Below are 16,903 nucleotides of genomic sequence, written 5' to 3' on the forward strand. Positions count from 1 at the left end.
TGTACTCTCATTCACATACATACACTACAGACAATTTAGCTTACCCAGTTCACCTATAGCGCATGTCTTTGGATTGTGAGAGAAACGGGAGCGCCCGGAGAAAACCCACGGCAACACAGGGAGAACATGCAAACTCCACACAGATATGCCAACTGACCTAGCTGAGGCACAAAATCAGCGACTTTCTTCCTGTGAGGCGACTGCACCACCATGCCACCCCCTTCCTTTAAATTTGTATCTTAACTTAGAGCTGATTTTACTCACATTGTCATTGTCACATACTTTGTATAATATAGATAAAGAACACAATAATGTGATTAGAATTCTCATTATTTTGGATCCAAAAACAAAACAAATCTTAATTTATCTGTTTTTAAATTAATCATTTGAATCACTGTTTACTACTCGGTTATTAGTTTATTATTTATGTTATAATTTACCAAAAGTTTTACTAAAGTGCTGTATATAAAACACATGTAAATTTATATAAAACCAAAATACATAAACTTGCATCACATGATTAAATGCTAAAGAAAATAAGTGTGTTTTCAGTGACCTCTGAAAAGACTCAAAAGTTTGAGCTATTCTAAGAGAGTGGAAGATCGTTCCAAAGTCTCAGAGCTGCTACAGAGAAAGCTCTATCACCTAAACATTTTAAGCGCGATCTAAGAATTTGCAAATTGAGACGATCCATAGAGCGAAGAGATCTCACAGGTTAGTGCATAATAATTAGCTCAGAAATATACTCAGGGGCCAGGCCATGGGGGATTGGATTTAGAATTTAAACTCACACCTCTTGACGCACTGCCATGAAATAGAAGTCTTCTGCCAATCATTAATAAACAAGTTTACATTGTGAACTTGTTTACTAAGTTTTTGAACTTGTACCTTTGAAACAAAAGAGCGAGAGCATTACAGTTAGTGAAATGGCGTATGAGTTCATGTAGAACGTTTAATGAATGGTTCAAAATTTAGACAAGTTCCAGTTTCAAACCTGTTGATGTGTAGGGACAATAAACGTTTTTAAGGTATACCGCGGTTTGGAAGAGTGAAGGTTTTACAGTTGCTAAGGTATGTGTACAATTTTTTATTTATTTTATTTAATTTTTTTTGTTTGTTTTATTGGACAACAGTATCTCCAGCAGAAAATAAATTCAAAGATGCCATTTTAAATGGCAAAGAAATCTTTTTAGCCTGACATGTTTACTGCTCCAAAATGTTTTAAATGTTTCTTAAAATAAAATACATCGCGTTCAAATGGGATCAAAAAAGGTATTTTACCCAGACATTTAAAAGAATATATTTTAGAGCAGTAATCAATCGTGAAAACGTAATATTTTTATCCAAGGTTATCATACCATCAGAATCCTATACCGACTCATGCCTGTTAATGTGCATGTAAATTTGTTAATGATAGTTACAAGATTAAAAGGTTCTACATTTAATATGTACCTGGTAATTATCAAAGCTGCTGTTGTATTAAAATATATATATTTTCACATTTATTTAACAGCAAATTCTAGGGATTTTAGGGAGTTTCTGAAATGAATTTTAACATGCAAGAGCTAGAAGTGAGACACACCCATATGACTAGTTAGTTGACATTTATTATTTGTCTCCCAGACTATGTAAAGTACACGTGTGCATCAACTGTGTTTTAAATGGTGGTTCAGTTAATAGTTGTATTTTACATCAGAATTTCAATTCATAGCATGCAATTATGAAGATTAAACTTATGCAGTTGATAATATCAGGAATAATTAAATTGCTGAACCTTATTTTTGCATAATTAGCTGTCCCTATTGACCCACTTCAACCATACTGTTGCTCAGTCAAACACAGACTCATTTAATTAAAAATTCACAACACCTTTCCATGTTTGACTAGCCTAAAGCAGCCGCCCAACACAAGGCCTGATCCTTTCTTCTCTACTAAATAGACAAACAAGAGGTGTCTCACCACTGTTAGTTTATGCTGTTGCGATGAAAAATATTTACTTTAAAACTAATTAAAATGTTCAACAAATTTACATTTTGGTTAATGTTTTTGTTTTTTACTATTTATAAGCCACTAAAGTATTTTCAAAGCAGTATTTATTTATTTAGTTTATTACTGCATTCTGTCCTGCAACTATGCCCAATTTGGATTTTATGCACATTTGTTTGCTTTTTTATTTTCCCTTAATCAAAATGCAGAAGTAGCATTTTCATAAAGCTGCAGCTAAACTATATGTGCACATTCAAAGGCTTAAATCAATCAAAATTCTTTAATCAATCCTAGAGCCAAGGGTGAAGTTATTATATCCATTAACAGTAATTTGGACAAATATGATGTGATTTAATGGAAAGGTTTGTGAGTAGTGTGGCATAATTTGGAACCGCAGTCACATGTGGGTGCTGTGGACAGATGCTGATGTGTGCTGCTGCTGTTTGTACACTTACAGAGAAAATGTTCAAATTTTAAAGACATGGCGCTGTGCCTCTCACTTTGTCTGCAACCCCTATTAATGTGATTAACAACTCTTGTACACACAGACAGTATCTTTACAGAATATCCTCAGACAGAAGGTTGGTTTATGTAAGACATGAAATGGGTAGGTGATGCATTTCTTTTGCTTATCTGCCATTACATAGTATTTATGTGCCCAGACATGTAGCTGAATAAATCATTATAGAGCTGAAAGCATAAAAGTCCCATAGCTGGTCTAGACGCTGTCTCTTTCCCTTTACAAATAGAGCACTGGTTATTGGAAACCCTGTTTGTAGCCACATGTTTTTGGACATGTAATCTGTACAAAAAGTCTACAACTGCGTCCTATATGGCTTAACATTTCTGGTTGCAGTTGGGGGATATTCTGTTCATCCTTTTTTTTTGTTTATTGGTTCTTTATCAATGAGGGGTCTTACTGAGTTTGGTTTGTTTTACGGATGAGCCATTCTAATGACCGCTTGTGCTACTTTTTCGTTAACATTTGAATACTGAGTTTTATTCTCTGTGTAATTCAGGGAAGTAAAGCTGCATTTCCCCTACTTACCGAAAGAAAAGTAAACCTAACAATTATTTGTTTAAAAGGGAAGTAATAGCTTTACTACGCTGCATGCACACACTGTCTCTCATGAAAGTGTTTTTTTTCTATTATTATTTCTTCAGCAGCCTCAGAGTGCTTTGCTATATTTGACTGCTCCACATGACCTGCTGGTTCACTTTACGGCTACAGTTCAATTTTGTGCTCAAGTGCTCATTGTTTACTTTGATTTTACATGAATTTTATTCCAAATGATTATTAGTTCTCTCAGTGCAAGTTAAAACATAAAAGTACACGAAAACATTGTGAAAGTAATCCATGTGAACTGAGGCATTTAATTCAAGTCAAGTCAAGGGTTTAATTTACCCTTTTATTCATGAATAAATATTGATCAATGCATAGACATGGGGTCAAATTCAGTAAATGGAAGCTCAAAATAAGTTTTCATACCAAAATATGGCTCTTCAACCAAAATAAGTACATAAGGTTGAATATCAGATGATTGGTCAATAAAAAAGAGAACTTGTATAAATGTAGATTTACATTTAAAAAGGACTTGTTTTAATATTATTAGTAATGCACCAAATTTTGTGCCACAGTAGTTATAAATAACCTGACCTGCTCATCTAATAATCAGTCTGCTCTAATAACATGTTGACAAGACATTTTCATGTTATGTACTTGGTCCTGCTGCTTGCAGTAGAGATAGGCTTTTTAAAAACCAGCATATCTGACTTTTTAAAAATCAGAGTTAAATTTGAGAACTCTTTGTTAGTATTACTTTATTAGTTAGAAGTACTTTATTAATATTATTACTATATTATTGAATAAACTAATAATAAATAGTTATTGCATTGCATTTTCTGTTTCAGGAATTTTTGACCTGGAACTTTTCAATTTGATGAATCCCTAGTAAATGTTCTTAAAGGTTATCTGTTGGCTGTAGAACATGGGTAAAACTTAGATTTTATTCATTTAAAAAAAATCGTAAGATTTTCTTTAGATACTGTGTTGCGTCCACACTGTGTGATTACCTAAATTTACAAAATCAAAATAAGGTAGATTTCATTAAAAATTTTGCAGTAGAACTTACCAAACATGCAAAACCATTCTATACATGTAAATGCATAATATTCATTTATTTTATTTTGGGCTTAGACACTATTAGTCTGGGCTCGCCACAGCGGAATGAACCGCCTACTTATCCGGTATGTTTCACACATTGGATGTCCTTCCAGCCGCAACCCATCTCTGGAAAACATCCACACACACTCATTCACACTCATACACTACTGACAATTTAGCCTACCCAATTCCCCTGTACCGCATGTCTTTGGGCTTGTGGGGGAAACCGAAGCACTCAGAGGAAACCCACGGGAACACGCAGAGAACATTCAAACTCCACACTGAAATGCCTCTGAGGCGACAGCACTACCTACTGTGCCACTGCGTTGCCCAATGCATAATATGTGATAGTATTTTTACCAATTGACAACTTCTGAATCTTATAAAGTGATGGTGACAGGACAACAGCAGGAAGTGTGTTGCACACAAACAGACTAGTGGCAACATAGCTGCATAGCACGCTTGATCTTTTTTCATGGTTGTATTTGTCCTGTGTCACCAATTAAAATGTTTTGTGTTCATATTTTAATCAAATCGCTTCTGAATTAGGAATTTAACCAAGGCCCATGCTTGTTTTGTGCACACACGCACTAGAGTTTGAATGATCGCATTTATTTTAACAAACTGTTCTAAAAAAGCAATTGCTACAGACAGAGTTAAAAATTCAAAAGCAAACCTATAATTGGAGGCAAAACTTCTTATGAAGCATTCAAATAAAGTGAGAGTTGAAAAAAAGTGAGCAGTACAATATTATGTGTCTTGGCCATAGACTGTAAAAGATATGGACATAGTATCCGTGACGCCACCCATAGGTTTTTTGAAGAACCCAAAAGAAGCTACCAGTAGGCGTGGCCAACCGTCGCTATTTTGTTCGCATCATGGCACCAACCGAGGGATACCAAATAAGGGTAAAGAGGCGGAGCTACAGACGCATGCTGTCATTCTGCTTAGACGGGCTTTTTTATCGGAGAAACGATTAATTCTTCATTACCTGCGACTTGTTTGTGTTCTGACCACATGTGCTTTGTTGTACACTATATCAATAAAGTGTGTAGACTTTTAAAAACACAGTTGTAATACGTTGAGCCACTAAGCATTCTTCTTACGTCGTTCTTCAACAGGAGGAAAACGCGAATTACTTTCAAACACTTCAAATATAGCCTGTGTTAGTAAATGCAAGACTACTAGACCAATGCATTTATAGAGATGGTATATAACTTCACTCACCTGAGGCCCTGTGAATGGTTTGTGAGCACAATTAAGTGCACAGAGCATGCTTTATCATCTGATAGTTGTAAGAAATAATTCCAAAAGGCAACTGACTGTGTAAAGCCAGATAAAACAACACAAAAATACGATGTATATGCTGACATCAGCGGCTAATCTTTCGAAGTCAGCTGAGGTGAAGTGGCAGCGACCAACAAGACTTAGCTGTCACTCAAGTGGCCACGCCCTTAATTATGCAAACTTTAATATAACCTAATATAAAGGAAACGGATGAGTTATAAAAAAAATTCACCCCCTCACAGTTGTCATGAAGGGTAATATTAGATATATGAACCAAAATCGTTCTTTGTACCAGGCTGTAAACACCCTTTTTTCTGTTGTAAAATTGGCCATTCTAACAGTGGGCTCAATTGAAATTTGCTCTTTATGGAACCAGGACTAGCGGAATTGCATTTCAGCTACTTCTGTATTGGCTTCCCAAGGGAGAGTGGGAGGTTGCCGCTTGTTCTTGGCAGAATACTTGGTTTAAATACAATATTTGATATTGTTTGCAAAGTCCAAAACTAAGCCAAATGTCTCTTTTTGAAGGCCAGATCAGACATTTTTCACCTACGTCTAGCTATTTCAGCACTGCACAGATTAGAGAGGATATTTGCAGATTGTCAAAACCGTCTGAAAGGATTTACCATGTCTTGTCTTAGTCCCCAGCACCAGTTTATTGGACCACCATGACCTTAGGATTAGCAGAAGAGATTTACAGCACCACCTCCAGCACTTCCAGTTTGAATGTTACTTTGAATGTTTGGGAGGGTTGTGATGCTTTCGTATGGGCACTCATGGCCAAAATGACAGATGCACATTTGATATGATGTACATTAGACAGAAAATAAGAATACTAATGGCTCAATAGCAGCTTCCTCTTTTATTATTGTGTTTGTCATGTTTAGTGACTGAGGGCTTTTTAGACTTTAGACCGTCAGGTCAAGGTCAGAATTATTACCAATTCACAATTATCTTCTATCACCAGCTTTTAACTTTCGATTTCTAATGAATTATTCTCTTTCTTTCCCTTGTTTCTACCTAGATGGCAAGTGTATCAAATTGGTGTTAGTTCCTGCTGGTCATCTGTTTTGCTCTGGTCTGGTGTGTCGCTTTGAAGGAAGTCCTCAAGTCTGAAGTGACGACGGTTTGCAGAAGAATTTGGACTACATTTTGTCGTGCTGAGGAGCTGTTCGGAACTCTTCGCCAGCTCCCTACTTGGGGCAGAGACAGCGCCCCAACCCACGCGCCAAAATGGTGCTGTCACAGAGGCAACGAGATGAACTGTGAGTCAGTCTATATTGTCATGCACTCATAACATGCAGCTCAGGAGATCTTTCACTTTAAGATGCTACCAAATGTGAAACTGTCAGATGTAGTTCTGGTAGAGTGTTGCACATGACTGTCCACTTTTATATGTAATATGGAGATAAGCTATTTTTAGTTAATACTTGAGACTTGTGGTTCTTTAGCTTATGTAGGCAATGAGGTAAATGGTAAACTATTTCTTTTATGAACCAGTCTTTTTATTGGTAAAATATAATAAATGACACCGTAAGTTAGGGATGCTCATTTCGGTAAATTTTGCTAACTGACAACCGCGGCTCGTTAATCGGATATTAGCGGTTAACCGGTCAGATTAATATTAAATTATTATTAAATAAAAAGAAATAAGAGCTGACATGTCTGTTTTGTGTCTGACACATTAAATATTGCATTTTAAAATACTGATTTATTTTAATATGCGAACATATTAATAACAGAACATAACAACAGTTCATCTTTACGCACCTGCCGTACGTGTTTCCAATAGAAATCCAGAATAAACTAAGGAAAATGAATAAAATAAATATGCCTGGCCTAATTTTTCACTTAAATTGTTTATTTAGATTACAAAACGAAAACACTGACTGGTCTTTTTTAAGAACCGGTATAGGCAGTTTTTTCCCCAATCATATATATATAATTTTTTTATTTATTTTTTTCCCGTCAAATAAGAATAGCCGATTTCCTCAAATCGCTCGCTCCAGGAAAAATATGCATTTTTTTAATGCCCCGCTATTATTATTATAATCACAAAAACAAAACAAAATTTTTTAATATATATCATTATTTTAAAGATTATGTCTTGATATAAGGTTTCCTCTCTCTCTCTCTCTCTCTCTCTCTCTCTCTCTCTCTCTCTCTCCCTCTCTCTCCCCCGTGGTTCAAGTGTGTGTGCTGCGTAATGAAAAGACAATGACAACGCCCGCATATGTTGACTTTTTGTAAACCGTTTTGTTGTTGTTTTTTCCTTTCTAAAAACACCTTTTATGTTGACAAGGAAGACAGAAGTGCGCCGATTATCTTTGCTTGTGAACAAAACCTCTTGCACACCCCTCAAAAACGCTGGTCAAGCGCGGCTTCTGGTACGCTCTCAAATAAACACTGTTGAAATGCGATTTAGTGCGTTTATGTAGTGAGTATGTCTACAACATTTATTAGATTTGCTTGGAATATTTCTGAATGTCTCTAATAGACTTAGAGCGGCATTAATGCGTCCTGAAGCAAAGTAAAGTAAAGTAAAGTAAAGTAAAGTAAAGGCTATAAACTCCAGCAAGATAAAGTCACTGTATGCAGAACCATAGACCTTTATCTATAAATAAATTAAAATTATGGAAACTGTGTTCATCATAACTGAAAGCTACGTCGGGTTTGCTGGCTTCACGCATCACGCACCTGTCAAAAAAAGCGCATTCGATCGGCCCCTTATGCAGCCAATATAAAACAAATAAAATAATGTTTTTTTAATTGTTTAACTGATAACATTATTCGGTTACAAGCACAACCTTTCGGTTAACGGTTAATCGATTACTTTGAGCTTCCCTACCGTAAGTTTAGCGTATTGAATGTACAAGTTTCCCACCTAAAAAGAAGGGGTTTAACATCTGAATTATACTGCCGCGTTGATTGATTACCATAAGCCATGTTGCTTGCCTTGCACGTAGTCGTGGATTTATACTTCTGCTTTCTGTTTGTGTTGCTCTGACAGTAACAGTAAAGAAATGCAAGATGACAGTGGGATTTCTATCATCATCTGTGTTGAGTTTCTTTGTAGGCGTTTTGTTAACACCAGAAAAACCTCTAATGCTAATTTAATGTAAAAGTAGCTTAAACTCGCTCATTCAGAGGTGGGAACCAGCAGATGTGCAACAACTTGAATCATAAAGTAAATACAAAACCTTTATTATCTATCTAGAGCTCCTCCACAGGACTCGACACTTGCTAAAGACTTACGCCAACGAGCTCGTTTGAATCTCAGCCCTCACGCACTCATCAACACCACCAAGCTGACCAATCGATAGTTACATTTTCTGCGTCCAGGTCAGCATCAGCAATGGCGAAGAGTGTGCGACAGCTGTGTCAGACCATCAATGTGTACTCGATGCAGAGTTACGAATCTGCCTTCAGTCAAATCACCACCTTAGAATTGAATTGGTTAGTAGCAAAGTCACATTTTATTATTACATTCGCATATTAAAAAAGTTTTTCCACCAGTCATTTGAATTGAACCATATTTAGAACTTGAATTTTAAAGTATTTACCTAATTATCAAACCTTTTAGTAAACCGTGACTAAAAGTTGTAGCATGTGGATAATGCACTTACTTCTATCACAAATCTGCCATTTGGCAATTGGCTCTTTTAATGCACATAATTAAATTTTACCATAATTTTCATAGAACTTAGAAGCTCAGTTTCAGATAGGAACCCAAGACTTGTGATTAGGACTGTATATTTGCAGTGACTGGACCAACAAGCAATTTAGGCGTTTTTTCAGCACCATTTAAGTTTAAAGAGCAATGTTTGAGGCAGTCATTTTTAGATTTAATTGCTGATTTACAGTGGTATTTAAAGGTTGGTTGGTTGTGTAAATTTTTGTTTTTTTATTATTCTTGCATGTACAAAATAGAATTTGCAGAGCATTGCAAAATGGTCACAGAGAGAACCGATTTACCTGGTAGAGGGGTTTAAAATTCCATTGAGACCTGTATTCCAGAAAAAATACAACACATGACACTAAAATACTTGAATATCAAAACGCATTCAAATAAAGTCACTGCAACCAGTGAAACCTGATATCAAGTGCGGTTCAGTGCGCTAGCAGAGAACGCTTTTCCCTGCGGCTTGGAGCTTCCTGCGACAGCTATTTAACTTTAATATTTCATAAAGCCTCATGACTGTGGAGTGGAGGAGGGGTTCATGATCGAGTGAATATACTTGAGCGTTCTTCATACTTCACCAAGCGCCAGGGGTCTCTGGATATCTTTGGATCCACTGTAAACCTGCAAATTTCATTGAAAACGTTCATTGAGCGTCTTGTTTGGATTTAGTTAGATTTCTGGCTTGTCTGCCATTTCAGAAAAGCTGAAGAGAATAGACACTGCGAGCTTCCCTGAAACAGTCATGTGGCGAGTTTAATTTGAAGGCAGTTTTAACATAGATGGCTAGGTAGTCTCTTGTAGAGCGATATTAATAGTGACAAACCCCCACCCTGCAGTAGCTCATTATCAATTAAAGCAATGGTTCTCCATTCCAGCCCTCTCTTCATATTCTGCATGTCTCTGTTATTTATTTTACACCTGATTTAAATGACCAGCTCGTTAGAAGAGCATGAACTGTGTTCTGATTGACACAGATCTACACACTAGCTGCGTCCCAAATTGTATACTTATGCACTATTCTACGCCATTTTGTAGTATAAATAGTGTAAGTAGTGTGTTCACACTGAAAACTCTAAAAATATTAAGTGCACTTTAATTACTTGGATGATGCACTCATTCAGCTGCTAAAATGAAGTGTGTAATGATGGACACTTCACACTTTCAACGACCGCAGTTTTGCTTACGTAGCGGAAGGGGCGGAGCTATCGGACGCACATGTTGGATAACTTCATTTATTTTAGATGGTGAAAGCAAAATTCTCCTACGAAAGTGATTATAGCGCCTCCCGACGGTGAATGCGGTTATACTCACAGCAGGTATTATTTGATAATTTGGTCGTTTATTTCACTGATTTGCTTACTTACTCGCATAACATGAAAAAAACTGTCATATTTCCTTCTCTGAAAGGCCCGCCCTCAAGAGGCTCTGATTGGTCAGCTAACATAATGTGCTGTGATTCGCGGCTTTGTTCCACGTCGCCAGAAAAAACGTCAGGGTTACCGGAAATGCAGGGTCATGCGTGAAGTTTCGCAGGTTGCTGCAGTGCACAGTTCAAGCTTGGTGAACTCTGACCTGCGAAATCGCATCACTAGACTGCATGAGACTAATCGAGGCTCAAAACATGACCTCTCTAGACAGAAATTTAAAATATGGAGCAATCGCATGCTTTTTAAATGTCTAATCATATTGTTTAATCCCGCCCCCTTTCGCAGAGCCGTATGACAGAATTTTGCAAACTCAAACTCTGGTGTGACCGCGGCTTTAATCAGAAGAAACAATGAAGAGCACACAGCTCACACCTGAACCTCATTCATTTCATTCATGCCCCCATGACAAACTGGGGTATTAGACGCAAATAAGGTGGAAGGACTGGTGAGAGTGTTATGGAATTTAATAATGCACGCCAAATGGAAAGCAATACAACCTCTGCATTTACTGACAGCCGCGTGTGTGGATTTTGTTGGAAAAGGTGGCGAAAAATCCTACATGACTGTAATAGTTTGATTGCTGTGTTTACTTCAATAATGCCACTAATATATTCATTCTCCACATGTCCTAATTCCATAGAGTTTAGTTCAGTTATGACTTGACAGATTAAGGTAATCAAAATTCTTTATGCCTTCAGCAGAATATAAATGAGCCATTTTTAAGATTAATCTCAAGATTACAGTGAGATTTAAAATAATTATGTATGCCCACCTATAGTTTATTGTTATTATTATTAGAGTATTCAGATTTACAGTGGTGCTCATCACCTCGCCAAATGCTTGAAGACTTAATTGGTTAATAACATGAACATTTTCACATGTTTATCTGGCATAGTAGATGCTGAAATACTGATTGAAAATTCAGTAACTATATAGGAGAGCAGTAAAGCTCTAACATTACTAATTTAACTGAACTCATGATGAAAAGCTTTTATTAATCTTATAAGTTAATGCCTAATAACTGCCTAATCACGTTAAAATCATAGTCTCTATTTGATTACAAATCGTCATAATTCAATTAAATATTGTTAATAACTAATAAAATGTAGGTGTACTTTTAGCTAAAATTAGCATTATACCGTTTTTTTTTTTTTTTTTTTTCAATAGAGGTGCTCCGCAATAAACAAGGCACTTTATACTTTGCTCTCACTGAACATTGAGACAGTCCCCTTTTTCATTTTTTTCCGATGCGATGAAAATAATGAGAATACTTCTATCACAGATATGTAAGGCTCTGGCCTGCAATTTTAGGTTGTGTAATCCAGCTGCATTCTCTTAAGTGTGTGATTTTAATGTGACTGTTCATTTTAATTCAGCAATTAATTCTTTAAAAGCTAATCAGCTCAACTGAAAAGTAACTCATTACATTAAAAAAAAAAGAACTCAAATATTATAGTTTTTTTTTAAAGTAATGTGTTACTTGACTCTACTTAAATTACGTGTCTTATGTTGCTTGTAATCTGTTAACCCCAACACTGATTCTGACCCTAATCAAACTTCCGCTAGACTCGCACAGGGTGTTGGCATCAGAGCTGGCGTGATCGTCATGACAACAGCCAATGTTTGACTGCAATACCACAAAAAGGCAGCTTAACAGCTAGTCATTGATAAACAGACACAACATGTCTAGCACTGTGCCAAATCCCTTATGTGCCCCTGAGAAACAATTACCCTCTGAATAGGGCTTAAGTGTCAGATCTGCCACTGCTCATGCTTTTAATGTGGAAGCTGTAATTTATTGACATGGCCGTTGAGAAATACAAACTGTTTGCATTGTAGCAGTGGCTAAGTAGATAATAGAAGATTGTATACCTGAATTGGGTGAGCATGAATGCCAACTTGTCTCTTGTTGCTAAAACTGGAATTGGAGAAAGAATTGTTCTTATAATTGAAAAACAATTAAGAAACATGGGTCAACAAATGGCTGTTTTCCACTCCTTTTTCATCCGAAAAGTCGCCATTACTAAATCAAGGTTCAAAAGTGCTGACATCACTACCTAAATTTAGCCCATTGGTCAGCTCATGCAATATTCACCATCATCTGAAGGGTGAAAGACTCATTTGCGTAATCAAGCACAGGAAGAAAAGGAGAGGCCGCGTGTGTTAAGAGACGGAGAGAAAGTGCTCGGTCCTCCATTTTGGCGTTTCCTGCTGTGTCATTTGAGACCTTTTCCATCCTCAGTAGCAGGTGTCCATGACAACCAGGGTACTCTGTGTTTTGGTTACTTCCCTGCTCCTTTGTCTTTCTTATTTGTTCTTCTCTTTCAGGGCTCGAAATGAACCTTTTTGCTTAGTAGCACCGGTGCTCCTAACTTTAAAAATTTAGGCGCATCAGCCAAAATTTAGTCGCACTTAAAAGCACCATTACTACAAGTTTTATACAAACATATTTATTGCATTTTAAATCAACAGTAATCAAACTAACAAGCAATATATATATATATATATATATATATATATATATATATGTGTGTGTGTATGTATGTGTGTGTGTGTATGTATGTATGTATGTGTGTATATATGTATATATATATATATATATATATATATATATATATATATATATATATATATACACTCTTCATTAAACAACGCCATTGGCTGTATTTTAAAAAGGGGAGGAGCTAGGCTTCTCCCTACCTAGCTTCATGTTTCGGTTGAGATTACATCAGACATCGAATAAAAATGCACATTTCGAAGCACTTCACGAGGCCTTTAATCTGCAAAACTGGAACATCACAATAACTGAAACATTTGTGAATGAAGCACTGCTTCCATTCAGTGAGGCAAAGAGAAAAAAAATTGTCACTTCCTTATAAACTGATGCCAAATGTCCAAAACAAAAATGTAATTTGCTGTAGACGAAGACACTGAGGGCCTTTTTTTCCAATTTGATGATGCACTGTGATGATGGAAATGGGTAGAGGAAAAGCAAACATAGCTTCTGTCACTCTCCCAAAACTCTGCAGTCTGCAAGTATCAGATGAGTCACTTTGTCCCTAACTAAATTCGCATGGATCTGTAGTTCTATGGCCTGCTGCATATTGACTTCATCTCTGTGTCAAAGCTAATATGATCAATCTATTCCTATCATGGGTCATTTACTGTAGATGCATTCAATCTGAATTGATTTGGGTGGTGATCACATGGTGATGCAGTTACCGAAAGTCTAGAACGTTTTATTATGGCTTAACTCTATTACTATACGTCTCTTTGTCTAATAAAATCACATCTTTTGTCTTTCAGAAATCGAGCTATAGCTGATTATTTGCGCTCCAATGGCTATGAAGAGGCATATTCCACTTTTAAGAAGGAGGCAGAGTTGGATGTGGTAATGACACATTAACACTATTTTTTTAACCATCATAATGCATTCAGGTCCATTTTGACTGGAAAGCTTGGGGAACCAAACCTTGAAATACACAAGCATTGTAATACATGTTTGATTCTAGATGTCAGACCACTGAAAAATTTTACATGTATACTTTTAAAGAGTAAACATGGTAACTTTGAAAGCTTTTTTTTTTTTACACCTTATTCACTCAAACAGCAGTGCTGATAAGATGCATGTCTTTTGGAAAATTAAGTAAAAAAAATTCAATGCAAAAAAGGTTTTGATGGCATTATTCATATAGAAAATAAATACTAATGGATTGTTTGTAGGATAAATTCTCATTCGTGTATTACTATTATTTTTGTTTATTATTTTTCAGAATGATGAGTTGGATAAGAAGTTTGCAGGACTTTTGGAAAAGAAATGGACTTCGGTCATCAGATTACAAAAAAAGGTCAGTACAAGGATTTTATTATACAAATATATTTATATCCCTTTAAACCAGGGGTCTCAAACAGTTGACCCGCGAACCAATTGTGCCCCCTCCTCCTCTTCCCTCCGGGCCGCAACTGATATGAAAAATATAACGAGATTCTGATTGTAGTCAGTTTTATACCACCTGTGTTTTGTTGTGCAAACATCTCTTCTTGGCTTACATGTTATGATGATGTTGTAAATATGATAAATTTGCTAATATTTGATTCAAATTGTCTCATTTATAGATTTTTATATTATGCATAGGGGTGTCACAATTTCGATTTTTAATCGAAATCGATCGAAATTTATGCTCAATTTCGATTATCGAATCAAAAAATAGAATCGTCGATGCTGCCAGCCCCCATGGCTTGCCAAGCGGGAAAAAAACAGGCTTGTTGAAGTGCTTGTTAAACTGCAGAAGCAGGAGACCCGTCGACAGAACCTAAACCCTCTCCTCTTTCAATGAAGTTGCCGGTGTTTAAGCATTTTGGATTTCCAGTGAGTTATGTTGACAACGTTCGTGTTGTCGACAAAAAAAAACAGTTTTGCAAGCTCTGCTATGTACGTATTACATACGGTTCATCCAATAGACAACACCGGTATCGTGATCCTCCGCCCGCCCCCGTTGCAAATCCGCTCGCGAAAAGTACACACTCAGGCCCTGTTCACACTGTCTTTGTTTTTAAATGGCATTTTAGAACGACAACGATTTGACATCCACAGTGGCGTGTGGCATTTCTGAGCAGCCCTCCTACCTCACTACCGCTGAAAATGCACATCACGTGACCACACAGACACAGACGCACACACAGCCTTGCGCTCGAGACAGCAGGTCCAGGCAGTCAGAGGACTGCTTCAATCTTTCACTCACTTGTACTTAGTCATTTTAGCGAACACCTCAGATACTGTTGGCTGGTTCCTGTTGGTTGTGCGTCTTTTTTACCGACGCCATTATAACGACACAGATCACTGCCTATTCCCGAGTCCCACAGAAAAAGTGATTGACAGGTGGTAATTATGTGTGTATCTTGCCTTTATTCATTTACTGTATGATTTGTTTATGGGTAAAACTAAGACCATGCAGGTCAGGTAGTTTAAACGGTAGGCTACAAATAATTAATTGGTCATTAATTAATTATTCATATTCAAAAATCGAATCGAATCGTGCCTTTAGAATCGAAAATGTAAACGAATCGAGGATTTGGAGGATCGTGACACCCTTAATTATGCATGTTATTGGCCCGTTTTCACCAAGTGGTACGGTTCGGTTTGGTACGCTTTTATGGCCATTTCCACTGTCAAAGGGTACCTAAAAGCGAACCGTACCGTACCACTTTTTGGTTAGCCTTTGGAAAGGGTACTTAGCATGAAAAAAAGGGTACCAAAAGGCTGAGCAAGACGCGCAGCTGAATGCTATTGGTTTACAGAGATACGTCACTCGCAGAACCAGGAGAATGAAAACAAAGGATTTTTAAATGCCGAGACATTACACCGTAATAATATATACATATACGTATTCAAACAAACCTTGTTGTCGTCCTGATGAACAGCCACAAAGCCAAAGACAAAATCTGCTATGTCCTGTTGTTGTTTTATGAGCCTGTCTAAAAGTGCGAGTGGTTTCACTTTCTCCAGTCATTGATCTGCAGTTTTAATCAAACCACGTTCAAAAGGTTAGTAATGAACATTTATACGCAGGTATTTGTGTATAAAGCATCTGTTTAGTGAGAACTGCTTCTTATATGATGTGTGAAGAACTTATTTTGTGGGACATGATAATTATTATTATTCTGCCTATTATTAAATCATAGTGTTTTCATAGCAAGAAACAAAAAGGAGCTTTGATACTCCTGATGGGGAAGAATGTTGTGAGTGCATTAATGACATCAGATTTCCACTTTTTTGTGTGCTTGAATGTTAAAATGGCCCTCCTATGAATTGTCAGTCGCTGATATGACCCACTGCCAATTTGAGTTAGAGACCCCTGCTTTAAACGGACCAAAATAAATCAAATCCAACTTTCTGGAAGTAACCTCTATTTGTTTTTTCATATATTTTGTTAGGTAATGGAGTTGGAGTCTAAACTAAATGAAGCTAAGGAGGAGATCACTTTAGGAGGCCCCGTGGGGCAGAAACGAGACCCCAAAGAGTGGATCCCACGCCCACCGGAGAAGTACGCCCTCAGCGGACACAGAAGCCCTGTCACACGCGTCATCTTCCACCCTGTGTTCAGCCTCATGGTCTCCGCCTCAGAGGACGCCACTATAAAGGTGTTGTTTCCTTCTGTGTTTTTATAGGCTGTGAAAGGATGTGTGCATATGCTGTGTGGATGATGGTGTTGGGCCACGTTTCAGTCTTTCAATTCATCTGCAGTCATTATTTTCTGCTGAGTCACTCACTGTCTCCATGGAGATATGGTGATGCTCTGGTTTCCCAGGGCAACAGAGCAGCAAGTGGTTCTCTGGACACCAGGCAGTGCAGTTAAA

General features: G+C 37.1%; 1 protein-coding gene across 2 annotated transcripts in view; it reads left to right on the forward strand.

The window, feature by feature from the left end:
• pafah1b1b (platelet-activating factor acetylhydrolase 1b, regulatory subunit 1b) overlaps nt 1-16,903 on the forward strand; it is a 30,262-nt gene that overhangs the window by 1,724 nt on the left and 11,635 nt on the right. For both annotated transcript variants that reach the window (XR_012396504.1, NM_201346.1), the window contains 4 exon segments: nt 6,462-6,702; nt 13,853-13,937; nt 14,320-14,394; nt 16,481-16,687. Coding sequence is in view for 1 of the 2 variants with exons in the window: in NM_201346.1 (NP_958503.1) it covers nt 6,671-6,702; nt 13,853-13,937; nt 14,320-14,394; nt 16,481-16,687 (399 nt within the window). In the remaining variant the exon portion in view is untranslated.

The sequence above is a fragment of the Danio rerio genome, chromosome 21 (assembly GCF_049306965.1).
Source record: "Danio rerio strain Tuebingen ecotype United States chromosome 21, GRCz12tu, whole genome shotgun sequence".
NCBI lineage: Eukaryota > Metazoa > Chordata > Actinopteri > Cypriniformes > Danionidae > Danio > Danio rerio.